General features: G+C 39.9%; 1 protein-coding gene across 2 annotated transcripts in view; it reads left to right on the top strand.

The window, feature by feature from the left end:
- The first annotated feature begins 4,081 nt into the window (after positions 1-4,081).
- The window catches only part of cntnap3 (contactin associated protein family member 3), a 122,227-nt gene continuing 109,846 nt past the window's right edge, over positions 4,082-16,462 (top strand). For both annotated transcript variants that reach the window (XM_079598628.1, XM_079598627.1), the window contains exon 1: positions 4,082-4,225. In XM_079598628.1, the coding sequence (XP_079454754.1) occupies positions 4,141-4,225 (85 nt within the window). In that variant the 5' untranslated portion in view covers positions 4,082-4,140. The remainder of the gene's footprint in view (positions 4,226-16,462) is intronic.

The following is a 16,462-nucleotide window of genomic DNA, read 5'->3' as shown; positions in this document are numbered from 1 at the left end:
TACTTCTACAGCAGTGTTTATGATGTTATTTGATGCATTATTTGGACATAGTTTGGAATAAATCCATGTAGTAATAAAGCTGCAGTGCTGGTGTAACCCAGGGCTGTTCCTCATGATGGTTACCCCGTCAGACGGTTCTCCTCGCTGGCCTCTGACACTCATGTTCCCGCTGTCTACTGACCTCCTCAGTATTGTTTAATAGCATGTATACCTGAGAGGACATGTGATATGGCTATTTAATAGTCCAGTGGTTGCAGAGAGAGGCGTCTGTCAGCGGTGCGCTCGACTGTGAAGCTCGTGTGAGGACGACATCAGACACCGTAAAACAGGGTTTGTGTTTCACAGCTGCTGTTCAACAATTAGCCTCCCATTCTTTGATTGTGTGTTCATTGCAGGAAGCTGAAGACATAAAGACCAGTTTGGGCCGTATTTCACCTCAAAAAATTAATTTACCTTCAAGTTCTCGTTATTGTAATGTGAGTAAAATCTTATTTAGTCCTGAAAATCATCCTAACAGCTCTAAGCAAAAAAAAAGAAAAACATATTACAATGATGACTGATGCTTTTGGTCCGCTGCGTGCTGCCAGAACAGCATCGACCCGCCGAGGCATGGACTCTTTAAGACTCTTAAGACTCCTGAAGGTGTCCTGTGGTTTCTGTTAACAAGACTTCAGCAGCAGATCCTTTAAGTCCTGTAGGTTGTGAGGTGGATTGAACTTGTTGGTCCAGCACATCTAACAGTTGCTCAATTGGATTGAGATCTGGGGAATTTAGAGGCCAGACCAACACCTTGAACTCTTCATCATGTCCCTCAAACCATTCCTGATCAGTGTGTGCAGTGTGGCAGGGTGTGTTATCCTGCAGAAAGACACTCTTCCACTGGGGAACACCACCTGGTCTGCAACCATGTTTAGGAAGGTGGCACGTGTCAAATTGACGTCCACATGAGTGACCGAACCCAGGGTTTCCCAGCAGAACATTGACCAGAGCATCACACTCCCTCCAGTGGCTGCTCATCGTCCCACAATGCATCACTTCCCCAGTTAAACTGCGCACATGTTCACGTGATGTGAAAGAAAACGAGACTCATCGGACCAGGTGACCTTCTTCCACTGCTTCAAGGTCCAGTTCTGATGCTCGCGTGCCCATTGTAGGCACTTTGGACGTTGGGCGGGGTCATCAGGCTCTCTGATTGGTCTACGCAGCCTCATACACAGCATGAGTGTGATGCACTGTGTTGAGACACATTCCTCCTTTAACCATGTTCCACATGAAACTTTGGTCTTCCAACCTTTTACCATCGCGTCGATTTATTTTGATTAATATGTGCGAGGGAGAGAGAGCTAGACAGCGCTTAGTTTGGAGACGGTGAAGCCTTGTTTATAATAGAGCATTTTATAAATTGTTGTGTTTCTTTAGAAATAAAGTCTTTAAACGCCTCAGATGTAAAGTTATTCGCATTTCGCCTAAATGAATGGGAGTCAATGTAATGCTAACAGCAGGTGATGGTCTGCTACAATGGCGGCCCCCGGGGAAGCTCCAGTTTCCGGCGGATGGATTCCCCCTTGGCTCAAATGGCTTTGACGTCACGACGCACAGATGCGGAGGACGCCGTGCTATGGTGCCCGATAAAGGACAAAAGGGACAGTTGTGAGTTCACGGTCTGTACTATGGCTGACTCGGAGCAGGAGCATCTATAAGAGGACTCATTAAGGTCGAGGGCATACGATATCGATGGTTCATAAAACTTAGAACCGGTTCTCGAGTGGAACCGATTTTCAATTCCCATCCCTACTTGTGCCACAGTAGAGCTTCTGTTGGTCCGGAGCAGACGGGATAGCCTTCATGGCCCTCATGCATTGATGAACCTTGAGCGCCCGATACTCTGTCGCCGGTTTGTAGTTTGTCCCTCCTCAGACACTGTAAAAGACACTGACACTGGCCATAACAACTTGACCCTAAAGTCGTTCAGATCTTTCTTCCTGGCCATTTCTCATGTTGATTATAACAACTGATTATTTGCTCACCATCTAATCTACCCAGACCTTAATATGTGGCCTTGTTAGGAGATGATCAATGATATTCGCTTCACCTGTGACTCATGACCTCTCTAGCAGGGTTTTCCCAATAGCTGTCTGGCTAAAAGCTTTTATTCCAGCAACAGTTTGTCCAAACCTTTGTGAAGAACTGAATAATTCAAGAGAATAAATTGGTTTTATTTTGAGTGCGCGTGACAGTCTCTAGTTCACATGTTCTGGATTTAGTTCAGCATTAGTTTTTAGCAGAACACAAATGCACTCACAATTCAGCAGCATGTATTGTGTAAATTTAGATCTGAATTAATTAGCTTTGACATGAAACACACTTTATGAACCCGTACAACAACTGCGGCTGTCTTTTAGATAAGAAACATGAACGAACAAAGATATTTTCAGTGCTTTGGAGGAGGGGAAATTTTCATTGTAACATTTACATTTACTTCTTTTTGAAGACTTGTAATATACTGCAAGAGTCACACTGCCCCCCACACACACACCCCCCTTGAGCTTGTCATGTGAGATGTGGTCACTGAACTGTTGTTGTATGGAGAGGAGCTGCATAATTCAAGATTTCTCTTTTGTGTTGCCCAGGGAACTTTTTGGGGTTTTATTCCTTAAAATTATAATAAATTGTACCGTGTGTGTGTGTGTGTGTGTGTGTGTGTGTGTGTGTGTGTGTGTGTGTGTGTGTGTGTGTGTACTGCGGGTAATGAGACGCTTCACCTCATTCACAGCAATAGTTCTGATGTTGATTCGCTCCTCAACTCTTCTCTTCTCTGTTATCACAAACTCATGCCTCATTTGATCCTCCGCATCAGACTATTGGAACAGGTACAGGACGGGCATCTGAGTTAACTTGGCATGGTGAGTCACACCACTGATTTAAAGTTTGCATACTCACATGCTGGAGATAGTTGTTTTGTCGTCATTAATGAGGCTTTATATTGATAATGAAAGACAGTTTAATCCATGTGACACTATACTATATGAGACTTCAATGTGAATGTCTGGTTCACTTTGCAGCTGATTCTAGCCACGAACTGCCCACTTACAGGGAGAGAGCGTCTGACCGGCATGTAAAGAGACCAACCACTGTTTAGAAGAGGAGACACCGGAAACCATCCTGACCCATATACACTAGCGTATTGTAAGCATCTCCAGATATCAAAGTTAAACAAGACTCGGGATTTAAAAAGTGACTCGTTTTAATTCATGAGTGTGAATTTGAATTAATTGATGAATCGGAGTGAGAATTTCTTGATTGTGACAAAATAATAATAATTACACCATTACATTTGACTAATTATGCCTTTTATTATTTATTATATATTTTATTATTTATTTTATGCATTTATAGATATTCAGCATATTTCAAAAGTTGGTTTGCCATTCAGCAACACGTCCACCACATTGTTTTAAGATAAATATGAAAATTTATGAAAGATATATTAATAAATATAATAAAATATGTATATATTTAGTACAATTACATTAATAGCTAATATAATAATGTTTCTGGAAATACTGGAAAATGGCATGTTCATTTATTGTATTTTTATCATGTATAATATGATAATACAGTATTAATATTATTAAAACTGCACTTTTAGCAGTTGATTTTCTTGCATTTAAATCCATATGCAATTCTGCATCCTGTTTGCTTTAACTCAATTTCATTTTCGAATTTAAATTTCAAAGTCATTGTGAGTTCAATTATTTTGAATATGAAGTGACATCTGACAGCATTGCTGATTTTTCTTATATCCTGATGACATTCATTTAAAGGGTTAACAGCTTCATGCAGCGTGTGTGTGTGTGTGTGTGTGTGTGTGTGTGTGTGTGTGTGTGTGTGTGTGTGTGTGTGTGTGTGTGTGTGTGTGTGTGTGTGTGTGTGTGTGTGTGTGTGTGTGTGTGTGTGTGTGTTTCATGCAGACTGTATTCAGATGTTTTCGGCAGCAGGATGGCGTGAAAGAGCCACTGAGAGCAGAAAACGCGAGCGCGCGCGTGCGCACACACACACACACACACACTATCACGCTCGTTCACAGAGACTCGCGCTGAGGAGAGTCAGTCAGTCTCATTCCAGCATCAGTCGAGCATCATGGATCTGCGGGGCTCACACACTATTGGAATGATTTTACCGCTATATCTAATATTTCACTTCATCACAGGCTCTATTAGTAAAGGTGAGTATCTCATTATTCATATTATTTAGAGTAATCTGAGGTTAAAAATGACTTTTGTTTCGGGTTTGTGTGCGCGAGACGAGAGAGGCTCTCGCGCTGACTGGAATACGGCAGTAAGTTGAGGAGGAACTTTGCTTTGCGCCAATATTAAACTATTCATTCATCTGATGTTGATTTATGATATTAGTTTACATGGTTTATTACATTATGTTTCGATGTTGTGTTATATATAATGTAATAGTTCGAGAAGGTAATTCATTCATTAATGCAACAGATAATGTGACGGTGTTTTACGCATCGAATGAGTTTGATTCAGTTTATATAATCCGGAATATGTGTTGTGTGATTTTATTTCAAATAGTCAAAATGTGCAGTTTTGTCTTTTTTATGTAGCTATTGAAATGATGATCGTCTGATGCACTGCATTGTGTTTTATGGTGTCAAATGGTGGATTAATAATGATCACATTTATGACCACTAACTTATTCATATTTATATCATTGTACAAGATTTAATATTAACCCATTAATAGCATATTAAAATATTAGACAATTACATGTAATTAGAAATACGTTATTAATAATAGCCGATGTATTATTAATGCGCAGGAGTTTAGAGCTTCAAGGTATCATAATTATATTTACCTGATGGGTGAGGCTGGTTGTGACGTCACAAAACTCGATCGCGCCCATAAATTATGGGAAAACAATCTTAAAAACAGCCTAGGAGGGTTTCCTGGTCAGGTTGGTCTGGTTTGCCCGTTATATAGGCATATATAAAAATGTTTTGGTGGTAGTCAGGATATGAGACTTGCTTGCTAACCAGCTAAATCCGCTTTAACCCGCAAACCAGCTTAGATGTAGACATCTAGAAATGTTGAAGGTTGTAACATTATGTGTTCAATTTTCTAGAATTTCTAGAAGTCTTAATCACAGCTGATAACATCAGAACTTATTTGATGTTTAAAGCCCCCATGAAATCAAAATGTAAGTTTTTGGGTTTTTAGTATGAATGTTAACCTTAAGGTTATCTATTAGCTAGTGTGCTCCAAAACAACGACACAAATTCACAGTTAGAAGATATTAGCATTCAAAACTTACAGTCTCTCACTTCTGCCAAAATGGATCAATGATTTTAATGACATCACTCTGCACTTCAGCTTCTCATCAGATTTTCTGTCCAATCAAATGCTCTCTAGAATCTGAAGCTCTTTTTACATTATAAATAGACGCTGAAGCTGCGGCTAAAATCGGTCATTTGTTCACACATTTACTATTTTCTATACTTGGTGAATGGCGCACCGTGCACTATATATTCAGACAGTGTAAATATGCTTTCTATTAAGGTGACTGAAGTCTGGTTTCACGTTAGTGTCACGCGATCCGGTCCAGAGACACGACAGCTCCGAGCGGATCATATGCTCGATTCGGTGCAGACCACAAACGTGTTGGACCCTTTTGAGCTCTGCACAAAGAATGATATCTTTTAAAGCGATGGAGGAGATTAGGAAGAGAAACGGTTAGACTCGGCTTTAGAAACAGAACTGACGAGTAGAAGAGATAACATCAGTGCCATGCACCAAATATGCTCACTGTTTTGCTGTAGTAACGGTTTCATGTTAAATCTAAAGGGGGAATCTATTCGACTGTGTTTAGCGTCATGGGGTTGATTTATATAAACCACAGTGGACCCTTTTCACGTTTCTGGTGTTCTCAGAAGCGGAAATTGTCATAGAGGGGTGAACTTCAATAGTGGTGGACAGATGCTGGGTTGTTTCAACCCAATTTTGGGTCAAATATGGACAATCCCAGCCGTTGGGTTACATTTTTAAATTAAATTGTTAACCCAACGTTTGGGTTTGTCCATATTTGACCTAAAATTGGATTGAAACAACCCAGCATTTTTTAGAGAGTACAACAAATATATTTTTTGCGTTCACATTTAGTCTAATAGCAAAAGAAAAAAATCCATGATAGTGTTTTTATGACTTTACAAAAGAGGAAAAATATAGAGATTTGATTATGTTGGTCAGAAGAGAATGTCAATTTTGCAGTGATTCCCTGCCGTTGCATTGCATGTTCTGTAATTTAATGGCAATATAATACAATACAAAGTACACTGTTTTAAATGTACATTACATAAAGAATTGAAAATCTAAAATCAGACATTGTTAGGTATACAATGTTAATAACTGTGAAGACACATCATCACAGTCTGTGAAAAGACTAAACCGGTGTAGAAACTCGTTCATATAAACTCACAGTATTGTCAGTCTGTGTAGAAAAGCAGAAAAGTCTATTGCACTTACACTTTAAGAGTGTGTTCACATTTGTAATGTTTGGTTTGATTAAAACGAACCCTGGTGCGCTTGCTCTGTTAGTGCGGTTCATTTGAATAAGTGTGAACTGGTGTCCCCAAACTAGCGGACCGAAACCCCTGAAAAGATGGATCTCAATCCGCTTCCAAACAAACTCTGTTGAGGTTTAAATATAAACGCAACACGGACAAAGACATGTGAACTAACCAAAAACAGGACATGATGTCACTAGATTTGACCCTAAAAAGGACAGAATGCTCAAGCAAAGCTTTTTTTCTCATCATAGTCGTGATGTTGTCCATCACAGTTCAGTTCAGGCACCGGAACCGCTTCTCCTCACTGCTGTGTGTGTGTGTGTGTGTGTGTGTGTGTGTGTGTGATATATATACATCATAAAAGCCGACCAATCAGGTTGTGAACAAATCCCTATATGCTTTTAGGTTCGGTACCTTTGGGTTTGGTGTTAAAAATGCTAATGTGAATGCTAAACGGACCAGGACTGAATGTTTTTTTTTTTTTTGGTCCGGATCAAACTAACCAATTCGAACCGAACATCAAGTGTGAACACACCCTCAGACTTAACGCACAAATCTAGTTTGACACATCAGATTCAATGCCTCATTCTACTGTGGTTGTCACTCCCAAACTTTGCCGAGTTAACCTGCAGTGTTTGGCAAATACAGGTACATGAGATTTTTTGAGTTGGGGGAAAAAAATCTATTTGCAAGGGGTGTTTTTCTGCTAAAAAATTGTGATTCATTAATTTTGTGTATATATACTATAATAATATTTCACTTTAAAATGAAACAAAAATAAATATAATAATATATTATTATTATTATTATTATCATCATCATCATCATCATCATCAAACTAACCAACTTTAGTCTTGACTGTAAACTGCAGGGAGCTGACAAGCACTTCATTTATGTAATTAAATCGCATGCTCTGCAATTTCATAAGCGCTCTAAGCCATATCACGATCTAGATTTGATTTCGATTAGTCGTGCAGCTCTACCTATGAGTGGCATGAAGTCAACCAATTATGTGTGGTTGCATGTTTCCGTGCAGTTTTGCATCAGACGGTCAGTGGCTGACTTCAGCGTTTCCAGTGCAGACGGGGTGTTAGCATTTACTGTGAGGCTTTCCGCTGGATTCGGTCACGGATGTTGAATCTGGAATGGAGGAATACATCAGAATGAGCTTAGCAGAGTGTATCACGGGGAATTACACTCATGCAGTCTAATGCCGAGTGATGCCCGCCACCGCGTGTGTGTCGCTCCAGAAGAAGACAGTGACATCACGCTTTGGGTGTATATGTGTGTGAGGGTGTTCGTAATGAGATGCATATGTGCTGTAATTGAAACAGATGGTGATGAACTTTGTAAGCCCCTGGCTCTCCACCACACACAGCACTTCAGGATACAATATCTGAAGTGATGGATGCTGGGTTCTCCTCTTCTGTCTGCGTTAGAAACGAGAGCATGCTGGGGGCCAGACATACCTTACGTTGAAGTGCTGCCAACTCCATTTCGGCTTGTATTGATGAAATAAATGCATGGATAACCAGTAATTTTCTCAAACTACACAAAACAGATCTGCTTCTGGTCGGTCCTCCTCGATTTACATCCTGTCTCTGTGTTGACAATATTGATATCGCTGGTTTCCATCCTTCCACCACTGTTAAAAGCCTGGGTATCAGATCTCATCATTTATGCCTGTCTTTATGCTTGCTGTCATGTTTACTGGACTTACTATTATAAAGTGACCTTGAGTTTGTAGAAAGGCGCTATAGAAAATAAACCAACTTATTATTATTGTAGATGTATCACGGTACAGTGATGATATCTTCACTCCGAGATAATTCAGAGAATATCATGTTAACCCAAAAAAACATGGTATTTTTGTTGCTACATTTTTGTTGGTGATATAGATGTTGCCATTTTTTTTGGTGAAACTGTGATATAAGGTCGTTGCCAGGGTGTTGCTGTCATTGCTTTTTAGCATTTTGCTGTGGTTGCTAAGGCAAGACCACCTTCAAGTTTCTTTAATCTTCTGGAATCCTCATCAAGTGTGTGTGTCTGGAAGTCTGAACACAGAATCAGCATAAATATATACAGTACATGCAAATAATGTACTCATCTTCCAATTCAGTTCTGTTCTCATTACTTTCTATTTACATTCCATTGATTGCATGTGATTATTCTATTATTGGCATGTAGATGACATGGTTATGTAGATACTTTTAAGCATTTTTTGTTGTTGCAATTCAATTTACAGTAGGCTATATTACATAACATGAATATTGAACTGCATTTGTATGTTTTTGGGATTTTTATTCATATATTTATACTTTGTCTTTATGATACTGTACAATTTGATATACAGTTGTGAGTGACATAGCTTTATTAACTTTTTTGAAGAAACTGATGCTGTTGAACTGTGTTGCTAATTGTTTTTTTAGCATGTTGCTATGTGGTTGCTAGGGCGAGTTCTCTCTCAAATTTCGGTGATCTTCTGGAATATGTGTCTTCCTCGTTCAGTGTGCGTCTGTGGGATTTTTTCATCTGTTTTATCATCCACCAGGGGAAAATTGTGTATCTGATCACTAAAGCCTTGGTCAGACTGTCAGTCCAAATCCGATTTTGTGCATATCTGATTGAAATCCGATCAGATTTAGCACGTGTGAACAGCAAAAAAATCACATCAAAAGCGATTTTTACAAATTAGTTTTGAGCTGCATTCATATGTAGTTTGAAATCCTTTTTTAAATCGCATTTGTTGAAATCAGTTTCAGTCTGACAGCTCTGATCGGATTTCACGCGGTTTACTTTCTCACACCACGTGATACGAAAACATCAGACGTTGTTTTAAGAAACATGCTGTCACTGTCGCTTTTAAGTCGCTGTAGAAGCAAAGTTGTGTTGTTGCAAAGTGCCGAACGAGTAGAAAATTATGATAAAACGGAGACATGTTTTGAAACCGGCGGAGACGACAACGCGGAATAAAGCCACTCATACCTACGGCAGGGTATCAAGTTCGATACATTTTAGGCACTGACTTAATTGCCTCGATACCATCGAGTATCAAAAAATGTCTTGTCGTTCGGTACCATATTTTGATAGCTAAGTGGTTAAAAACACTAGTTTACGCCGGTTACGCCCAGAGACGTGGACTCACATGTCTTCAATCCTGCTCCTGGAGGGCCACTGTCCTGCAGAGTTTAGTTCCTGCCTGAGCTTGATGAGCTTGATGAGCTGATTATGGTGTGTTTGATTAGAGTTGGAAATAAACTCTGCAGGACAGTGGCCCTCCATGAGCAGGATTGAAGACCTCTGCGTGGTGTGTAAGCGTCCCAACCCCCATTGATAAAAAGATGTGGAAAAGATCAAAAGAGTGGCTACATTTCACCAGGCTCAATGCCAACAGTGCATGATGCAATATTTACGGTAGGATGATTGCAGCCAAGACCTAGCCTGGCTAACGCCAGACCCAATTCTCGTTGAGACTTGGGTCTGGGAACCACATGTTCATTTTCTCGTATTTGAGGCGTGGTTTACGAATGCGCCGGCGCCGTTTATTGGGTGCTAAGAATGTCTATCAAATGCGCATAGCCAATCGTTTCCATTATACCAGATGACGTATGTAGAGAAATGGTTTAACGCCAAACGCTGCTCTTTTTTCTAAATAAAATTGCGATCTAAACTGCTTAGAGCAATATCTAAGGCTGCATCAAAAGGTAGCTTCGCGTCTGCTGCCATGTTGACTCCATAGATATAAACAAACTGCTTAGTTGTGTCGAAAAGATGTCGTCATCGTCTTGCTGCTCCCTCCCCGTTCTGTGATTGGTTCCCTAAACGAGGCGAAAATCAGGTCCATGGTTTCCAGACTGCCTTTCAGCGAGAATAAAATCGCGCTGCGCAAAGGCAGTCTGGGGAAACCCAGGCTAGCCAAGACCGGCAACACAACAAATCTGATGAAGCACTTGACAGTGCACGGAATAAACTTAAAGGAGAACTTGGCAACTTTTTAAACTTAATAAAACTGTCTAGAAATAATTTGGATGGTTAAACAACCTGTTCTGGTGATATTGGTGACTTTCCCCGCTCCCCCCAGCGTTCCCAGGCGGAAAACCAACCTTGCAACTTGGGGACTACCGTCCCGGCAAGATAGAAATTGGAAGTCTCGTGAGAAGAGAGAACGAGCGAGAAACACGAACTGCTTTATGGTTGATAACAGAATACAAAATGTACATGTCAATGTTCTATGATAATGTGTATGATGTATTACCCACCTCGGTAGACCTACCTCCACACGATAAAGTTGGCTTGCTCCGAATCCAATCATAACAAATGCTCATGAGCAGCGGTTGAAAGTGCCGCAAGTGAGTTGTGAAATATACGCCCCGCAGCTGTAGCGGGAGCTCGTGGGGAAAACATGCGACAACAGAAGTGAAAATCAGCGAAGAAATTACTAGAGTTGCCGAGTTCTGCTTTAAGAGGAGAAAGTTACTCTGTCTTCGACTGCAAGAAGAACTAGAGCACGTCACAAATGAACTCAGCGAATAGGATACTTGCCTCACAGACATGAAAAATAGGCATATAGAAAGCTTGAAATGTCGAAACTAATTCGAAAACAAATTCTCACTGATTATGTCATCCAAATGAAAGGTGCATTTCTCACTACAGGCGTGTGCGTTCACTATACTGTGGAGATGACGAGTCAGCATCTTTGCTGCCAATACTGACTCAGAAAACACAGCCACCCGCTAGTGGCCTAAATGAGTCTTTGAGTCTGTAAAAAAAAAGTCAACAAACTGAAAAAAATAAAACCAAAGTTTTTTTGGGGGGGAATATGTAATGTAATCTTGTTAACACAGATTTCATAAAATTGGTATCGTAAAAAGTATCGTTCAGGAACCGGTATCGATATCAAAATTTTTTGACCGATACCCAGCCCTACTCATACCAGCCTCCTACGGTTCTGCCGCTGCCTCAGAAGACGCAGTAATACAGCGTCCAGTTGTAAAAAAGATAAGTGTAAAATAAGTCATCTGTATCGCAAACCGCTCCATGTTGCAACTGTTGTTGTTGTATTTCGCATATACCTACTGTACCAACACAACGTCATTGCAATAGAAGCCAATGCGGATATTCTGGAAAACGACACACAAATTGGATCTGAACAGTTGCGATACACAATGTGGACAGTCAATAATTTTAGATCAGATTCCAATCGGATACATAAATAGTTGGATTTGGTCTGACTGTGTGAACGTAGCCTTATTAAAGTATCAGCACTTCTAAAATGTTGGTGGAAACTTTGAGTGTCAAGGTCATTTTTTGCTTGATCTTTTTTGTATGGAAAGCCATGTGCGCTCCACAAAGCAGAAGCCTGAAATATCCTGCTCATGTCCATATGAGACTCAGAATCAGGACGAAATCAAAGCCATGCTGGACCCAGCTGGTTTCTCTGGTGGAAGTGGGCTGAACATAAACCACTGAGCAAAACTAACATGTGCTTTTGGAGTCCACACAGGGCTGTTTACATCCATTGACCCACTTTCACTCTTCATTTTTAAGTCCTTGTGCCTTAAAGAGCCATCAACAGAAGTTTCATTTCTCAAATCACTTCCATTCTTCTTTTAACCTCCAAGGTAAATTTAGCGGGATATTATTATATCTCGATTTTGAGAATAGACTCAGGGGCTCTGTTGTGCAGTTTCATATTGGAGTACACACTTTAAGTATAAAGGCTCTTTAATGGTTCTTTGCAGCAAAGCATTGTGGGCTGTTTGAGGCTCTTTAGTTGTTCGTTTCTTTGGAGATAAAAATTAGCTGTTTTATTCTAGGTTCTTCAGATCAGCGTTTTGGTTTCGGGGCTCCTTGAAGCAGCAGAACTAGAGGTTTTTCCTAAAGAACTAAAAGAGAAGGCCGTCTGGGTTCTTTAAAGCACCAGAACATATGTGGTTTTTAAAATTGTTCTAATTCTGTAAATAGCATGTAAACAATGTAGTCATGTAAATATATTTAACCCTCATGTTGTGTTCAGGTCTTTTTTTACCCAGAGAGGATTTTCTTTTTCCTAAAAATGTTAGTTAATGTAACCACATTGGTCTAAAACTCATTGACTTCACTCACGTGGAGGATATTTTTTGAGACCCCCCCCCCCCACACACACACACACACACACACACACACACACACACACCTTGTTACACGTGGTGTTCCCGTTCAAAAATGACCAGCCTTCAAAAAATAGCTTATAAATCTCTTAGTATGCTATATTAGTTAGACAGGTTTTGTACTTATTTTTGGAATTGATTTATCGTATAGGCCTCATTGTTCTGAGCATTCTTTGTGAATAATTTTGTCAATATTCAATAAAATGTCGGAAAAAAGTTTTCATACTAGCGTGCTTTATTGTTCAACCAGGAAGTTTGTTTTGAAATGCTTTTATCTTGTACAGAATGGCACAAAGTCACACTTGTGGTGCTACAATCAAACAGTTCTAAAAAGAAATGCAAAACCTGTCCTAAATGAAAGAAAACTAGTTGACAAAAAGATTGAATCCATTATTTGGCCATAATACCATAACGAGCAATTTATAGTCTAAGCAATTTTTAAAAGGCCAGACATTTTTGACTGGGAACATCAAGGGTGTTACAGGGTTTTCACCACAGTGTGAGGGTTTAACAATGTTATTATTGTTGGCTGTTTAAGGTTTTTGAGATGCTCTTTGGAGGTTAAAACGGTCTTGAGGTTTCATAGGTTCTTCAGATCCATGTTATGGTTTCTGTTCTTTTAGCAAATGTTTTCCTCGAGAACCATGAGCTCTTTTTTGAGATTTCTTGTGTTGCATCAGGCTGTAAAACCTGTTAAGATCCTTTATTTAACAGTGTATAAACTCTTGTATGGGGGTAATAGTATTTCTTTTTTGACACTCTGCCGTTGTTTACCTATTTGTAATAGTAATAGGCGCAGAAATGTGACTGTTACTAGTACAGATGACAAATGGAGCGGTCAGTGAATTAACAGAAGAGTGCAGAAGCAGTTTTTTCACTTTAAGCCTAAGCTGTTCATTCTGCCGAGGCAATTATATTCAGGACCGAGTCACACCGCTGAGATCCTGGGCTGGTTTGTTGGCTCAGAATCCGCCTGCCAATCACGTCTAAACACTCAGTGTCTGCACTAAGCATATCAGGAGGCTTCTCCTATCTGATCTCAGGTCAGAAAGACTGACATCCCCTGCTATGTTATCTTTATTTCCAGGTCGTTTATCATTGCCGAGAGCTGGTTTGGAGGCATTGAAGTGTTCAATTTAATCATGACTGTGTGGCTGCTTATGCTTGCCGGTGTGGTGCGCTTTATGATAAAACTAAGTTGCCACCAGAGTGTCGCGGACTCTTAGTTGAATTGTGAAGTATGTTGTCATTTATTGCAATAGAATCAATTAAAGAGCTGGAAGAAAGGACATGCCAAGTGTGGGATGGAGATTGGCTGGGTTTCAGCTCCTCTAGATGTTGGGAAGTAGGTCGTGTTGATAAATGGAAGCATGAGGGAAGAAGTTAAATAGTTTGCAACATTGTGACACTTTTAAAACATTGATCTGTTGAAACGACACGCTTCCACGTTGTTAAACAGTTTTGATGGCCATTTGTTTGCTAGTTGGGGTCCAGTTTTTGTCCATCAATAGTAACTATATGTGGAAATATGGTTTGTATCTCCCACGGTGAGGTCTTCGCCCCATCAGGAATTATCGTTTATCAATTCTACTAGTTGTTTGTATGGAACGAAACATAAACCCTCGGCATAAGATCAATTTGCTGTGAATATTCCCCCGCAAAGCACATTGTCCATTATGATTCATGGCAGCGCAGTGTCTCAAAGAGCCTGGACGTCGGCACGGGGCGAAGCCGAGAACAAATCACCCTCATACGTCTTCTTTACTGTCAGTTATGAAAATGTGTGAAGAGAAAGTCAAGCGCTGAATGGGATTCTCATGGAGTCAAGGTTACACACTAGTGGCATTTGTGTTTTTTTCTTGTTGAACTCTTGGCTGCCTCTCATGCATTTGCATTTATTAATACGGACCGCAGTATTTAAGCACAAAATTGGCAGGAAATTACGCCGCAGCTGTCAGGGACTCGAGGCCGAGTATCTCTCAAGGCTTTCGCACCCAAACCAAAGCACATTCATCTCACACACCTGCCACGGCTGATCGGTGATACGGCCCAGAGAATTCATCATCCTGAGCGATATTTTGTCTACAGAATATACTGCACTTGATCATATATTTCTTTAGCTGTCGCTGTGGAGGATGTTTGGGAAGACGTGTCATTTCTTTTCTGCGCACTGTAGTTTTGAAACCAAAACACTTAAAGGTGATAGTTCACTCAAAAATGTACATTTCTGTGTTTTCTTTTTACTCGCCCTCCTAATCTCTTACAGCAGCAAAACAGGCAATTCTCCGAAATATATTAATAGTTTTATTCAGCAAGTACTTATAAAATTGATCACAAGTGTCAATAAAGACATTTATAATATCTCAACTAAATGCTGTTCTTTTGCACTTTCTATTCATCAAAGAATCTGGAAAAATTGTGTCACGGTTTCCACAAAAATATAAAGCAGCACAACTGTTTTCAACATTGATAATAATCAGAAATGTTTCTTGAGCAGCAAATCATCATATTAGAATGATTTCTGAAGGATCATGTGGCACTGAAGACTGAAGTAATGGAGTATTTTTCATCAAATCAATGCAGCCTTGGTTATGGAAGTAAAATAATGGCAAATGTTTTTCAACAACCATGTTGAATTTCAAGCCCATAAAAATGCGAGCCCTAAAAATACAATGCATTAAAATGCAAGCATGGTTAATGCAATGCATATTTTTTTCAAGTAGTGCAATTCAACAGGCTTTTTTTATTTCAAAAACATTTGGCATTATTTTACTTCCATACTTGGTGAGCATGACACTTTTATTATATATACCGGTGTATGTATATATATATATGGGTTCGATGCGAGTTCAGTACAACAGGAAAAAGCAACAAATCCCCAATGCTAGGTTTCTTTTCATTTATTTTAACAAGACAGTAGGGCGAATTACAGTTTGTTCCAGCTAGCAGCATTTAGTCCCCCTGAGGTACAGTAGTTCCTGCAATCTCCTTTAGTGTATTAAGCACTAAGAAGTAAACAGAATGCACTCTTGCATTGGTCATTTTTTTGTAGGGCTGATAAAAAAAAGTTATTTGGTCACAATCTGCTACAAAATGAACGAGCATCTATTGTGTTATAAAGTACAAAATAAATAGAATAATGAAAAATAAAACTTGAGCAGGGATTAGTTTTTGCACTCCTGTAGTCTTTTTCTGCCTAGCTCGGGTGATTGGCACATCTGGATGATGTCATCTGCCCATTATAACAGCAGAAACAACTTAAAACACTCCGTCATTTATGGTCATACAGATAAGAGTAATGCTGCGTTCACACCGAACGCAAATTTTACGCCACATTCGCTTCTATCGCGTCTAGTTGGACGCTTGAAGATTTTGAATCAAATGTGGAAAATTAGTTTACCTTGAGCCCACTTCTTTTTATGTATATGGTATTTTCCCAATAAAACAAATAACTGTAAAATATTGTGTGCTTTACATTCCGTATTGTCATTCTGAGTTGTTGAATGAGTGACTCCGGGCTGGCCTGCACCCGTTTATCACGTCACTTCACCACGTGGAGCAGGAAAAAGGCTCCTGATTGGTTAACGCGGCGCGAACAGACGCCAAAGTTCAGATTTTTCAACTCGGGCGTCAGACGCAAATTCGCTTCAAACGTGTGAATGCACAAAAAGCACCAAATAAAATGGCGTGTATCACGCCAGACGCTCAATTTGCCCCTTTCGCGCAAACTAGACGC

Source organism: Phoxinus phoxinus, assembly GCF_949152265.1.
Source record: "Phoxinus phoxinus genome assembly, chromosome: 23".
Taxonomy (NCBI): Eukaryota; Metazoa; Chordata; class Actinopteri; order Cypriniformes; family Leuciscidae; genus Phoxinus; species Phoxinus phoxinus.
This window is presented reverse-complemented; position numbering and strand designations above follow the sequence as displayed.